General features: G+C 55.1%; 2 protein-coding genes across 16 annotated transcripts; one reads left to right on the forward strand and one right to left on the reverse strand.

Moving 5' to 3' along the window:
* The first annotated feature begins 135 nt into the window (after window positions 1-135).
* On the forward strand, window positions 136-4352 carry gcc1 (GRIP and coiled-coil domain containing 1). Of its 6 annotated transcripts, none has more exons than XM_061806319.1 (5): window positions 459-501; window positions 579-606; window positions 1356-2292; window positions 2345-2764; window positions 3466-4352. In XM_061806319.1, the coding sequence occupies exons 3-5, from the start codon at window positions 1420-1422 to the stop codon at window positions 4279-4281; spliced, it is 2109 nt and encodes a 702-aa protein (XP_061662303.1). In that variant the 5' UTR covers window positions 459-501; window positions 579-606; window positions 1356-1419; the 3' UTR covers window positions 4282-4352. The 6 variants fall into 6 exon arrangements, with proteins under 6 accessions (XP_061662298.1, XP_061662301.1, XP_061662299.1 ...); XM_061806318.1 differs by having other exon boundaries at window positions 465-501; window positions 1353-2292; XM_061806314.1 differs by having other exon boundaries at window positions 136-1247; window positions 1353-2292.
* On the reverse strand, window positions 4321-12601 carry dennd6b (DENN/MADD domain containing 6B). 10 transcript variants are annotated; one of them, XM_061806308.1, is made up of 20 exons: window positions 12239-12601; window positions 11289-11488; window positions 10639-10677; window positions 9997-10566; window positions 9848-9928; window positions 9394-9499; window positions 9241-9320; window positions 9114-9173; window positions 8283-8338; window positions 8097-8219; window positions 7394-7489; window positions 7226-7323; window positions 7096-7161; window positions 6965-7029; window positions 6815-6904; window positions 5947-6000; window positions 5777-5886; window positions 5597-5699; window positions 5433-5507; window positions 4321-4645 (listed from the first exon to the last, which is right to left on the reverse strand). In XM_061806308.1, the coding sequence occupies exons 2-20, from the start codon at window positions 11406-11408 to the stop codon at window positions 4523-4525; spliced, it is 2115 nt and encodes a 704-aa protein (XP_061662292.1). In that variant the 5' UTR covers window positions 11409-11488; window positions 12239-12601; the 3' UTR covers window positions 4321-4522. The 10 variants fall into 10 exon arrangements, 8 of the variants coding, with proteins under 8 accessions (XP_061662292.1, XP_061662293.1, XP_061662297.1 ...); XM_061806309.1 differs by lacking the exon at window positions 12239-12601 and having other exon boundaries at window positions 9997-10106; window positions 10524-10566; window positions 11338-12201; XM_061806313.1 differs by lacking the exon at window positions 12239-12601 and having other exon boundaries at window positions 9997-10106; window positions 10524-10566; window positions 11289-12197.
* Between the last annotated feature and the right edge of the window lie 50 nt (window positions 12602-12651).

Raw genomic sequence — 12651 nt, forward strand, 5'->3', positions numbered from 1 at the left:
TCCCGAGCCACGACTCGGTTCTCGCAAATGACCTGACCGCCAGTCGAGTTTCTTTTTGCAAACACATTAAGATGGTGAAAATGTCCATTTGTAGACAGGAAAGTCGTCGATATGACAACGACGAGTTTGTTTGCAGTTTGTGGACGGCAAGAAGAGAAAAAAGGCCGAGGAACAAAGCTGCTCAATTAAAACAACGAGTAACCCAAATTCAGAAGTACAATAATTGTTCAAATTGTTGTTTTTGCCAAACAAAAGTTTCGGTTTGATGGCACACGCGATGACGCTGAAAAAAAAAAAAAACCCTACCAAATCTCTTGAAAATCACGAGGAATGAGCAAATTGTGTGCGGGCGGAAGTGTCGACCGCTCCAACATGGCCGCAGCGTCAACACGTCTGGAGGGGTTCCGCTAGTTCAATTGGTCTCAAATTCTTGGGGGTGGGAAATAGAAACGAATAACGTCACTTCCGGCTTACGACAACATGGCCGGGGTTGGTTGACAGGTTAGCAGGTCCACTCCGCAGCTTTCTTTCCCTCCCCAATCTATGAAACACACGCATTGAAACAGATTTCGTTTCAGTGCCTCACGGGAGATGTCGGAAATCAAGGTGAGCGCCGGAGATTCGCAATGTTTCATTTGAAAACTATTTGACTTTTGTTGAACTCGTATTTTGCGTGCATATTAGAACGTTAAAGAGGCACGCGCGTCAAATTAAACAGGTTGATTGAGTTGCACGAGACCAGCCAAGATGGTGGCGGTGATCGATCTCTCGCTTCCCGTTGCCTAATATTAAGAAAGTTACCTACGAGCTACGTCATCAACGTGGGCTCTCGACACGCGACACTTCCGCGTTTGGAGTAAGGTGGCGTCGCAACTTCCGGTCGCCAGGGCAATGCAACGTGACACCATAATCCTTGTTGACACCCTTGGCTGGATCCTCTTGCTTTTAAACTGTCAAAACTTAACATAGCTGCCAATCCATGATCCAAGCCCGCATTATTTTAAGAATGAGATTATTTTTCTATCCGAAAGAACCCCGCCGCTTTTGAAATAAATATCGGACACCGTTCGGCTGCCCTTTCCCCCGGAGATGCCTCGTGATGAAGAACGCTCACGCAGATCAATGGATGTAAAATGCAGTACAAATATCATTCACGACTGCATCCCTTCGATGGCCATTGAGGATGCACGTGACCGCATGGCACATCCTGCCATTTCATACGCAGCGTGAGCTAACGTTACCTCCAGGTACCGCGCTTCAAGATGGTGTCCGCTGTTTAGAGGCACCGCACTCGCCGTTAGGAACCAAAGCGCCAACAAGCCTCGTTTCACGCCGTCTTCATCCTCTCCCAGCAGTCCAACCGAGGCTCGTGCGCAGCTGACGCGGCTCCGCTGTGATCGCTCCAAGCGGAACAGAGTCATGGACAAGTTCGGGATGAGTTTTGGGGGCGGCCCGAGCAGGAAGGATCTCCTGGAAACGATCGAGTCCCAGAAGAAGCAACTGGCCCAGTACCAGAGCCGCTTCAAGGATGTCGTGCACGCGTACAAAAGTCTGCTGAAGGAAAAGGAAGCCCTGGAGGCCAGTCTGAAGGTCTTGAGCGGGTCCCGGGACGAGGACGTGAATCGGGAGCTCCGCGGGCGGCCCGCCGTCTCTCAGGTCACTGACGTGACGGAAGACGGGTGTGACGTCGCAGCGGCCGAGCAGCGACGAGACGGAGAAGCGGACTCCAGAAAAGTCCAGCTGCAGAACCAACTGAGCACGCTCACAAGCGCTCTGGCCACCGTGACGCAGGAGAAGTCTCGCATGGAGGCCAGCTTCCAGGCCGACAAGCGGCAACTCAAGCAGGAAGTGGAGCGGCTGCAGGAGTGCCTGGACGCCGCCGGCGCGCGGCAGCAGGCCGAGGTCCTGGCCCTCCAGGGGCAGTTGGCCGAGAGCCGCGCTCGCGTCATCACGCAGCAGCACGAGCGGGAGCAGGAACAAAGCGACCAGTTGCAGCAGCTACAGGAGCTGCAGAATATCCTGCAGCAGGAACGGGACCTGCGGCAGGACGCCGAGCTGCGCCTGCACGAGGCTGACGCAAACTGCCCGGCGGCGTCGCACCCCGTCGACCGCGGGGCCGAGCGGGAGGCGCTCCTGAAGCGGACCCGGGAGGAACGGGACCAGCTGAGGCGGAAGCTGCGGGAGGCCGAGGAGAAACCGGAGGCGGCGGATCCCAGGGTGGAGAGGCTGGAGCGGGAGCTGAGGGAGCTCGACGAGTGCCTCCAGGACCAGCTCCGCAACCGCAACCACAGGGTAAGTCCCCCGCAGGTTTAGTCGCAAAACCGAGGTCCTCTTGCACGTCAAGTGTGCGCGTGTGCAGGTGCGTCAGGAGGAGGCCCGCGCTCACGCCGCGGAGCTTCGGGTGGCTGACTTGGAGCAGCGCGTGTCAGAGCTCTCGGATCTTCTGGGTTCTTGCGAGAAGGCCAGGCTGCGAGAGCAGCACGCGGCTCAGAGGCTCCGAGAGCGGCTGGCGCAGTTGGACACCGAGAACAAAATGCTGGCCGCCGACAGGTCCGCCGCGTACGACTCGGGACCCGACGACTCCCACCTGGACGTGACGGCCCTGAAGGACAAATTGGACAAGGTGAAGAAGCTGCTGCTGGCCGCTCAGAGGAACCCGCCCGCCAGGACTCAGAGCGAGCCCGAAGCCACCAGAGCCACCGCGCAGCAGGAGGAGCTGCGCCAGCTCAGGGACGAGTTGGAGCGCTACAAGCTCCGAGGAAAGGTATGCGCCTGAGGACTTCGGCCCGATCCTTGACGCTGGGCTTCGGAACGTGTGCTCGTTTGTCCTCGCCGATAAGATCATTCCGCTCGATATCGAATGCACGCTGAAAAGACGCGTGCGTCGTACTCGATTTGACTAGAACGACAACTTTGGCGTGCTTGTCGGTAGGCTTGTGCACAAGATTGCGTGTGACCAAGACAGGCCCGAGATTTTAGGGAGTCAAAACCCAGCCAAGGCCAAAACAACTGAGGCCATTTGCTGTTTTCTCCCTCAGGTCACAATCGTGAAACCGGTCAGCTTTTACTTTCAAACTAGCAACGATAGGAATGGGTAGCTTTCCAATGACGTCACCGCAGTCCATTTGGATAAATTAACGAGAGAGAGAGAGAGAAAAAAAAAACCCTTCACGTTCTCTGACCTCTGCGACACACAAGATGGCGTAATTGGAAAGCTATCCATCCACTCAAATCAATCAATCACCGTCAAAGTGTGTCCTGGAGCTCAAGACCGGTCCAAAACGTCCATCCGCTAATAGTACGACCGGAGAAGCGCTTGATGAATTTTCTGTCGCTAATAGTGACTAGTGCACAGTTTTGCCTACTCCCGTGCCAAAGTCATCCGAGTTCGGACAAAGAGCACACGAGTGCACGGCTCCCGAACGGATATCATCTAAAGTAAACCCTCCGACGCTCTCCGTGTAGGCGGCCCCCAAGAACACCAACTTTGACGAGGGCTGGCAGGCCCGAGAGCTGGAGGAGGCCCGCGAGCAGCTGGCGGACCTGAGGCAGAAGTACATCAACCTGCGCATCGAGAGCGACAAGGCTGCCGTGGCGCAGCGCCACCAGCTGCAGCAACAGCAGCTGCACACCGCCGCACTGTTGCACGGCCAGCGACAGGAAGCCGAGCGGAGGCAGGCGGCCCACCGCGACGAGCTGCTGCATCTGGAGGCCGAGCTCCACAAACAAAGAGAGAGAACCGTGGCGCTGTTGGACGACAAGGACCGGGAGCTGGAGCGCCTCCGGGCCGCCGCCAAGCCGGACTCTTTGGCACGAGGAGCGTCGCGAGAGGACTCGCGCTCCGAGGAAGAGGAGCGCGAGGCGGACGCTGTCGGCCGAGCCCTGCGGCGCGCCGCGCCCTCCGAGCCCACCTTGCTCCTGTACGCCGAGCAGCTGGCTCGAAAGGAAGTGGAGGCGGCGGGCCTGAGGCGGCAGAAGGGCCTGCTGGAGGACGACGTCCGCCGGCTGCGCGCCAGGGCGGCGGCCGACGCCCAGCGCCACGACGACGAGACGGACCAGCTCCGGGCCCAGCTGGACAAACTGATCCGGGAGCAGAAGCGCGAGGGCTCCGACGTGGAATACCTGAAGAACGTCATCTACAAGTTCCTGACGCTGCCGGACGCCGGCGGCCGGCAGCAGACGCTCAACGCCATCCTCGCCATCCTTCACTTCAGTCCGCAGGAGAAACATTCCGTCCTCAGGCAGCAGGGGGCGCCGTGGTGGAGCACCCACAAGAGGTGACCCGAGCGCACCCACAAACGGGACTTTTGTACATCGTCCTTTCCGAATAAAGGCATTTTTATTCAACGTTAGCAGATCAAAAATTCCAAGCGACGTTCGAGTCTCACGTCCTTCATTTAGCGTTTGTCGTCCGGGACGTTTCCCTTCTGCGGGAGCTCGGAAACAAACTGATGGAATCGCGTGACAGTCACTGACCTGACGTGCTCGTGAAATATCGGGAGTGAGTGCGCGTGTGCGGGCGTCATTGTGCGTTGAGGACGTCTTGCAGGTCTTTGGGCAGCGAGCTCACGACGGACGCGATCAGCGATTCCAATTTGCCCAAAATGTCGGCTTTCACCTGCAACTGCTGCCTCGCGGCTTTCAGCTGAGAAGAAAAGGACAAGTTTAAAACGCTTTCGGCTGGATTGGAATTCCACAGCTTTTGCGTGAAAACGACCAAAGAGGCCAAAATGTGTTTGGGGGAAAAAAAAAAAGTCTGCCAAATTTGCAAGAATTGGGGAAAAGAAAAAGAAAAAATGTCCGCTGAAGGAACTTCACCTCTCAATCGTTTGGCCGGCGACCGGCCGACTAAGGTGTGCCGGTCGCTTTGGTTACGGTTCCGCGTGTCTTTTATGGGGGGGGGGGCTGAGACTGAGAGAAACAACTCCAAGCGAGGTTCTGACTTTCTGGAGAAACCCGCTGTGGTCGAGCGAGCTCATTAGCGCTCGCTTAAACAGTTGGCTTTCCGAATTGTCAGTGTTGTGTCGAGGTCCATGCGGCGCATAGATGGAGGCTGCGGCATATTGGACGGCGCCGACGCGGGTCCGCTGTCGGTCCACAAGTCTGCTGGCGGCTAAAACGTACTAGCGTGTGAGCTAAGCGGAGGTCAACGCAACACAGACATAAGAGAGAAGGGGCATGTTTCTGCCCCCCCCCCCAGCCAAGCTACCAATCCCAGGGAATCGTCATCGATGGCGCCGGTGGGCCAACTCACGCCGTCTCCGTTTTTGCCCCGCCCCCACTATCCGGCCAGCGGAGATGGTGAAAAGTTTCAAGCTCCGTCTCGATTATTCAGTACGAAATGATTCCGTGCGCATATTTTCAGCAATTACATTCAAACTGAAGCCATGTATTCAGAAACAAAATGTTATTTATCCAATTGGACAACTCACCAATTTATCTCGTAGCTTGAGAATCAAGTCAACAATCTCGACCTCCGATTTGTCCCGGGTCCATCCCAGCAGGTCCTGAGGAACAAGCAGCGCTTTTGTCAGCACGAGCGAGGACAGGAAGAAAAAGTCTCGTTGCTATGATGACGACGACGACGGCCCCTCACAGCCTCGCAGATGACCTCGAGGTGGAGACTCTCCAGTTTGCGCGTCATCTCTCGAAGACGGCGGCGGTACCAGCCGTCGAAATTGGGAGACTTGAAGAACTTCCTGCGGAAAGCCGGGACGTATCGTAAGCCAAACGCGTCCGAAACGAAGAATGACGTCACGCGCGACGACACGCAGACCTGTAGAGTCCCGTCCAATCGCCTCGCAGCGCCGAGGTGAGCTGGGGGCCGCCTCGTTCCAGCACGGACATGAACTCGTCCTGACTGAAGGGACGAATCTGCGGCGGCGTCTGCACAAAGTGGCGCATTTGCGCTCGCTGCCGATCTGATGCAACGTGTCTGGTTTTTACCTTCCAGGGCGTGACGGACCTCTGGAGCGGCATGAGGCTGGACATGTAGCGCTCCTGCAAGTGGAAAAAGGTCAGTGTGGCCACGGTTACGACAATAAGTGAAAATCCAGGAGAGGCCATCCAACAAAAATCACAGCTTTTACCGCACCCCAAACGCCTGAAACGATAAAAGCCCTTTTTCGACGCACTGGACACCTTTCGAACACAAAAGGCAAAAAAAAAAAAAAAACAGACGCGGTCCGCTTCATCGAGGTTCCGCCGCACTGCGCGGAGGCCGAGGCGACGTGGAGTTCCATGAGCGCGAGGGCGGAAATGGACCTGGACCGGACCAAACTTTTGTTTCAGGCACTCGCGAGCGGAATCCATCCGAGAGGGCGTCGGAGCGCTTCAAACCGGGGCTGCGCCATATTCGGTCCTTTTTTGGACTTTGCAATTTTTGCCCAACACCTGGATTGCCACGTCCAAAAAGCCAAAATAAACGTTGCGTGAAAATCAGCACACGTTTCCCTGTGGAGAGAAAAACTATTAAGTATCGAGTCCATCCGTCCGTTAGCCCATGAGCCGCTTATCCTCACGAGGACGGCAGGACAGCTGGAGCCTATCGCAGCTGTCATCGGGGTGCGCCCTGAAACGGTTGCCGGACAATCGCAGGCGCAGACAGACAGCAATTTAGAGTCTTTGCTGAACGTCCGTTTTTAGGTTCGGAAGTCGGAGGAAACTGGGGTACCCGGAGAAAATCCACGCAGGCACGAAAAAGAAGATAGAAAGTCCAGACCGGGGGAGGCCGGGATTTGAACCCCGGTCCTCAGAACCGTGAGGCCGACACCAATATATTTGTGTCAACGGCCAGACGTGAAATTGTTCTTACCAGCGGGATGATGAAGCTCTGAGTCAGTTCTAAAAAGTGCCTCCTCAAGATGGCGCTCTGCACCTCGGACGGCCTCCGTCTCTGGATGCCCTACGGAGACAAACGTGGGACTTTGCCTCGTTTGCCGCTGGGATTTTTGCGCCGGTTTACCTTCAGCAGCCGTTTGACGAGGATCTTGTCTTTGAGGAGGAAGCTCTTGTAGGCCGTGAACACTCCTGCCGAGCGCCACAGCGTCACGCGCGAGACGGGCACGCGCACGAGCACTCCGGGCGGGCACAGACCTGGTTTGGCGTCAAGCGTTTTGAGTTTGGCCGCTTTCCGGACCTTCAGCTGCTTCGGGACGTCACCTGACGGGAGACGGACTCATCTCAGATCTGCCGGGACTCGACGGAACGGCTGCGTTGCGCTCACCGAGCATCTTGGCTGTCTCGCCCAGTCGCAGCACGTGAGGCCAATTGTGGAAGGTCTTGACGAAGAACGGGTTGGTCACGCCCAGAATCACGTTGGGCCTGAAAGAGACGGCACGCGCGGCTTGAGTCGGACCCGACCGGACGGGACGGGAACGGCGGGCCTGCTCACGGGGCCTGCGTCTTGGTGGTGTATTCTCGGAACTCGCTGTCGTGGATGGTGAAGTAAGGACGGAAGTCGCAGCAGAACTTGAGCGGCGCGATGGAGCTGAGGTGACGACAGTTGCGCACGTTCGGCGTTGGGGAGGAACGACGAGATGGCGTCTTATGAAAAGTGGAACGATTTGGCCTCTCGCCCGGAGGAAGCTGTCAAAAGCTCGGAAAAATAATAGCCACAACCGCGTGGAATTCTGCCGTGGTGGCAAACCTTTTGCCCAAGTTTCTCTGAGAAGGGGAAAAGGTTCCACATTCGAGCTGACTTTTCAACAGGTGATCGGCTTTGTTCCATGAAGTTGACCGTGTGGCGCTTTTCTAAAACGCTGGAGAAACAATGAAACGAGGCTTTTCGATGATCCGTTCACATTTCATGATGGAAAGAACGGATACTGGATGTGGTCAATTTGAAAACAAAGACGCATGGCATTCATTGACTTTTGCAGCAAACATCAGAGGGTCCGGTTGACGCATTCAAGTCGGCAAAACGAAAATCAGACGTCGTTAGCGCGGCTGCACGACTGGAATGTTTGCGTGAGAAAGTCACTCCAGTGACATTTTCCACACGTTCCTTTAGAATTGAAAAAGCAACCACACACGTACAGTCATCTTCCTCGGTGCGCACGTTCCCCCGTTACCGTGACAACCGGGCGGCCGCGTACCCGACGAGCGCCAAGACGGTTTCCGAAGAGACGGTGGGGGACGGCGCCATGACGATCAAGGGCTCGCCCAGCAACGTGAGTTCCCACAACATCTGCAGATGGATCAGGACCGACTGGAAACACCTGAACAGTTCAAAGGTCGGCGTCAGCCACGCCGTCGGACGAGAGACGTGAGGCGGAACTGACCTGAAGAGGTCCAGCTCGTGCACGGAAGGCAGCGCAGTCGGTGGAGCTGCTGCGACCTGAGGAGGAGCGTCGCAGATCCAAATTCGGACCGTGAACCACGACAACAGAACTGAGACTTCCATTCCCGTCTGCCACCCGGAAAGCACATATCTCGGGTCAAAGGTTCCCCGCGTGGATAAACGACCGCCGCTGCACTGCGGGAAACGGCCGCCGGGGGTAAAAAAAGGAAGTGGCGTTCGGGCCCGAGACGTCCGAAGGCTCTGACGCAGACCGGTCTCGGTTCCAACACTTTCGCAGAAGACGTTCACGTCGGCCAGATTGTCAAGTCAATCGTTTCCCATCGAAACTGCCGTACCAAAGACTTTTTTCTTTTTGAAGAGGTCAACCTGAAAAACTGCCGCCGCGTCCAATGCGATGCGGACGACAAATTGGGTGGCCCTGACTCGTCAAGTCAAAAAAAACGAGTGGAAAGGAAGCTACGCGGCACGCTTGTATCATTTTGTTTCAGACTGGAAGACTTGATTTATCGTTCATAGCCTGGTCCCAGCAAGAGATGAGAACCGAAAGACGAGCGAGCAAGTCCGAAGCGAGTCCCGATTGTGTTTCTCTCGGGAAAGTCAAGTCTTTGGGACTTAAGTATCTGGTCTTTATGAAGCCAGAGATCCAGAGATTGATCCATCGAACCTCTATCCGTGTCCGACAGCGCACAGAATCTCAAGTCGAATCCTAGTCCGGTCTAAAGTCTCGGGTCGGCTTAACAGTGAGGAGATTTGGCATCTGCGAAGCAGACAAAAATCAAGTCGTGCGAGTGAAGAAGAACGAACGTCTGACCTCCTTGGGCGGGGCCCTCACCGGACTTCCCGCGTTGTCCTTCTGGCACGGAATTCGGACCTGAGGACAAAATCAAGTTGACGAGGGACGGGAAAAAGGACCAACCAAAAAATAGAAAAAGCCTCGCCTGTAGGACCGCATCCATCAGGGGGAGGGTCACGGTCAGTCCGGGCGCCAGGAAAGGCCATCGGTCCATTTGCTCGCACACTGCGCGGACGAGACGAGGAAGACGCCGTTGTGGTGGTCGTCACGGTTACCTGCGCACGTGCGCTGACATCACCTGCTTCCAGGGAGGGTCGCAACCGCCGGAAGAAGTCGGCGGCGATGACGTCCAGCACGGCGTAAAAGAGCTGCACGAAAGGCAGCCGGGACACCAGAACCAGAGACTGGAACCCAGGGACACGACACAAATCCTTTGACAGCAGTCAGGACAGTTTTGCCCATTTCCCAAAATCATCATCATCATCATCGTCCACGCTCGTCTTCTGATTTGAACTCCAGTTTCTCACACGAGAAATCCTGAATCCTTTCCTCCATTTCTCAACCAATCGCGAGCATTCCAACTCATTTTTTCACATTTACGTCAGAAAATGAAGACGTTTGCCGTTTTTACCCTCCTCCCCCGTTTCTCAACTTTGCCACACTCGAGCTTTTCGGAAGAGGCCTTCCCATCATTCTCAGCCCCCGTGTTAAGGTCAAGCTTGCGTGCGGCGGCGGCGGCGGCCAAACGTCACCTTCTGGAAGTATCCTCGCTTCACCGACGCATCCTTGACTTGTCGGAAGTAAACGTAGCCGTAGAAGTGCGACGCTTCGCTCTACGGAGACACAACGCGGACCTTCCGGTGGGCCACACTCTTCGGGCGGGGCGACTTTGCGCGCTCACCTGCAGGGCGGCGACGGCGTCTCTGTTGTAAATGTCGTCCGGGAGCCCGGGACGGCTGCGGCCCACCGACTGACGCATCCTGAAGCTGAACCGAGTGTCCCCAATGGATCCTGGAGAACCGAGCGAGACGACGACGGGAAGCCGTTTCGTTGACGAAACAAGTAACAAAGTCAACAAAGTTGAGGTTCCAAACACACAACGTGGGGAAGAAAGTAGGGGCTCTGAAACTGGATTCCGGGCTGCTCGGAACAGGCCTAAGAGGGGAGTCGCGGGCTCGTGACGTCGAGGTGGAGACGCGACGACGAGCCGGCAATCCGAAACGCGAGGGGGCGCCGATCTCATCGCGACGATTCGGAAAGCGATCGTTCCAAAGTGAAGCGGCGACCGCTGGGAATTAAGACGGGCTGATGTGGTCTCGTTGCCACCGAAAAGATGGGGAATGCCGAGGCCGGGAACGCGGAAAGCCCGTTGCGCTTCGACGGCGGTCCGCGACGAGATGAAATGAGACAAAGGTTGACCGCGTTTACCTGAGTAGGAATCCGGGAAGGAAAGGTAGCACAGGCTGCTTTTCTGAAGAACAGGCCGACAGTCACTCGCTTGGCAAGATCGCGTTCAAGCGCAAGTCCGGCAACGGACGCTTACCTCCTTCTCGGTCAACTTCACGTCAGGAGGGTAAACCAGCTGCAAAGACACACACACACACACACACAAAAGTTTCATTCATCATCATCATCATCATCATCATCATCCAAAACAACAAGAACTTCCACCCGCTGTTCATGTGTGGACGACAGGGATTGGGCGCAAAAACTGAAGGAACCTCAGTCTGTGGTTTTATTCCACTCCTGGCATATTTCTTTTTTTAACTCCAAATCTATCACTTTCATGATTATAGTTCAGAGCAAACGAAAAAAACAAAAACAAATTGACCACATCCGTCCGGAACAAACCTTTCAGAAATGACGGAAATGAACTTGAATGTAGACGTGACATTTGCGCTCTTCTAACCCTAACCCTAAGTATTTTCCCAAGTGGGTCGAGATCAAATGTATGAGGCGAGAATTTTCGACCAGATCCGAAGTTACCGAGATGGACTTGCACATTCTCGTGCAAAGCAAGTACGCAAATCGACTTGGGCGCAAACACAGACGAGACCCGAATAATCGGGCGTGCCATCAAGCTTCTCCAACGTAAAATGGGTTCTAACCCAAACCCTTGGACCTGCAAACGCAACACGTCTCGTTGTTTCTCAGTTGGAGCGATGCTAAGGATGCTAAGCTAACAGCCCGAACCTCGATGGCTTGTCCGAGCTCCAGGTCGAAGGTGACCACGCACACGCACTCGAGCCACGACGAGAATCGAGCCCAGGGACGCCGCCGCTTCGCCGGTTCTTCGCAGTCTAACGGGTCCATCGCGACCGAGCAGAGTCCGGTCCGGTCCGAAGCGCTGGAGCAAACGCGGTCTGCGCCTCTCGCTCGATAAAACCGCGCAACTGCAACGACACTGCACACGAACTTGAGCTTGAGACGGACGCCGTGACGTCACCATTAGGAACCGGAAACGCCGGAAAATATAAGCAGGTCTTCCTTGGATGGAAACAAAATCGACGGAGTAGAAAAAAATAAAATAAAATAAACACAGCAGTCCAGGAAACGCATTGGAACTCGGAGTCGCCAAAATATGGGGCGGGGCGAATATCAGAATTAGAATCAGAATCATACGGCTGCTAACGTCAGGATTAGAATCAGAATCATACGGCTGCTAACATTAGAATCAGAATCATACGGCTGCTAACGTCAGAATTAGAATCCGAATCATACGGCTGCTAACATCAGAATCATACGGCTCCGAACATGAGAATCCGAATCAAACGGCTTCTAAGATCAGAATTAAAATCAGAATCATACGACGGCTGTTCTCTGCACTCAAGCCGCTAACAAACCTTTACAAGGAATATTTTGGGATTCATTCAAACATTTTCGCTCGAAAATGAGAACGTTGAATGGTTCAGCTTTTCAAACGGACGAATGTCAAATAATGAATCTTTTTCATTGATTTTCCTATCACGCATAGTAAACCAGTTGAACATGTTGAACTGAAATGAAGTCTCGCATACTTTGTACATTTTTCGAAAGTTGAGAATACATTTGTAATCAAGACTTCAAATACGGGAGTCATTTCAACTTCAACCAATCAACCAACGCATTCTTTTGGGCACAGCGGCGTAAAGAGTCGGCCTCACGGTTCTGAGGTCCGGGGTCGGATCCCGGAGCCGCCTTTGCGGACTTTGCGTGTTCTCCCCGTGCCTGCGTGGCTTTCCTCCCGCGGCCTCGAAATGGCCCCGTCGGTGTGACGGTGAGGGCGACTGTCGCCCGTTTCTGTGTGTCCTGCGATGGGCTGGCAACCGATTCGCGGTGGACCCCGGCCGCCCGCCCGCCCGCTCCCTGCCCGATGACAGCTGGGAGTGGCTCCGGCGCTCCCGCGACCCTCGTGAGGATACGCGGCTGAGAAAACGGATGGATGGAAGAGGTTAGGAATTAGTTTATTTTATCGAACAAGACTTTCAAGTCATCTACAAACGAGCAAGCCCGCGATTCCCTTTTCAAAATGATCGACGAGTCCCTTGGGCGCGTGTCGCGTTTTACTTTGAAAAGG

Source organism: Syngnathoides biaculeatus, chromosome 20, assembly GCF_019802595.1.
Source record: "Syngnathoides biaculeatus isolate LvHL_M chromosome 20, ASM1980259v1, whole genome shotgun sequence".
NCBI classification, from domain to species: Eukaryota; Metazoa; Chordata; class Actinopteri; order Syngnathiformes; family Syngnathidae; genus Syngnathoides; species Syngnathoides biaculeatus.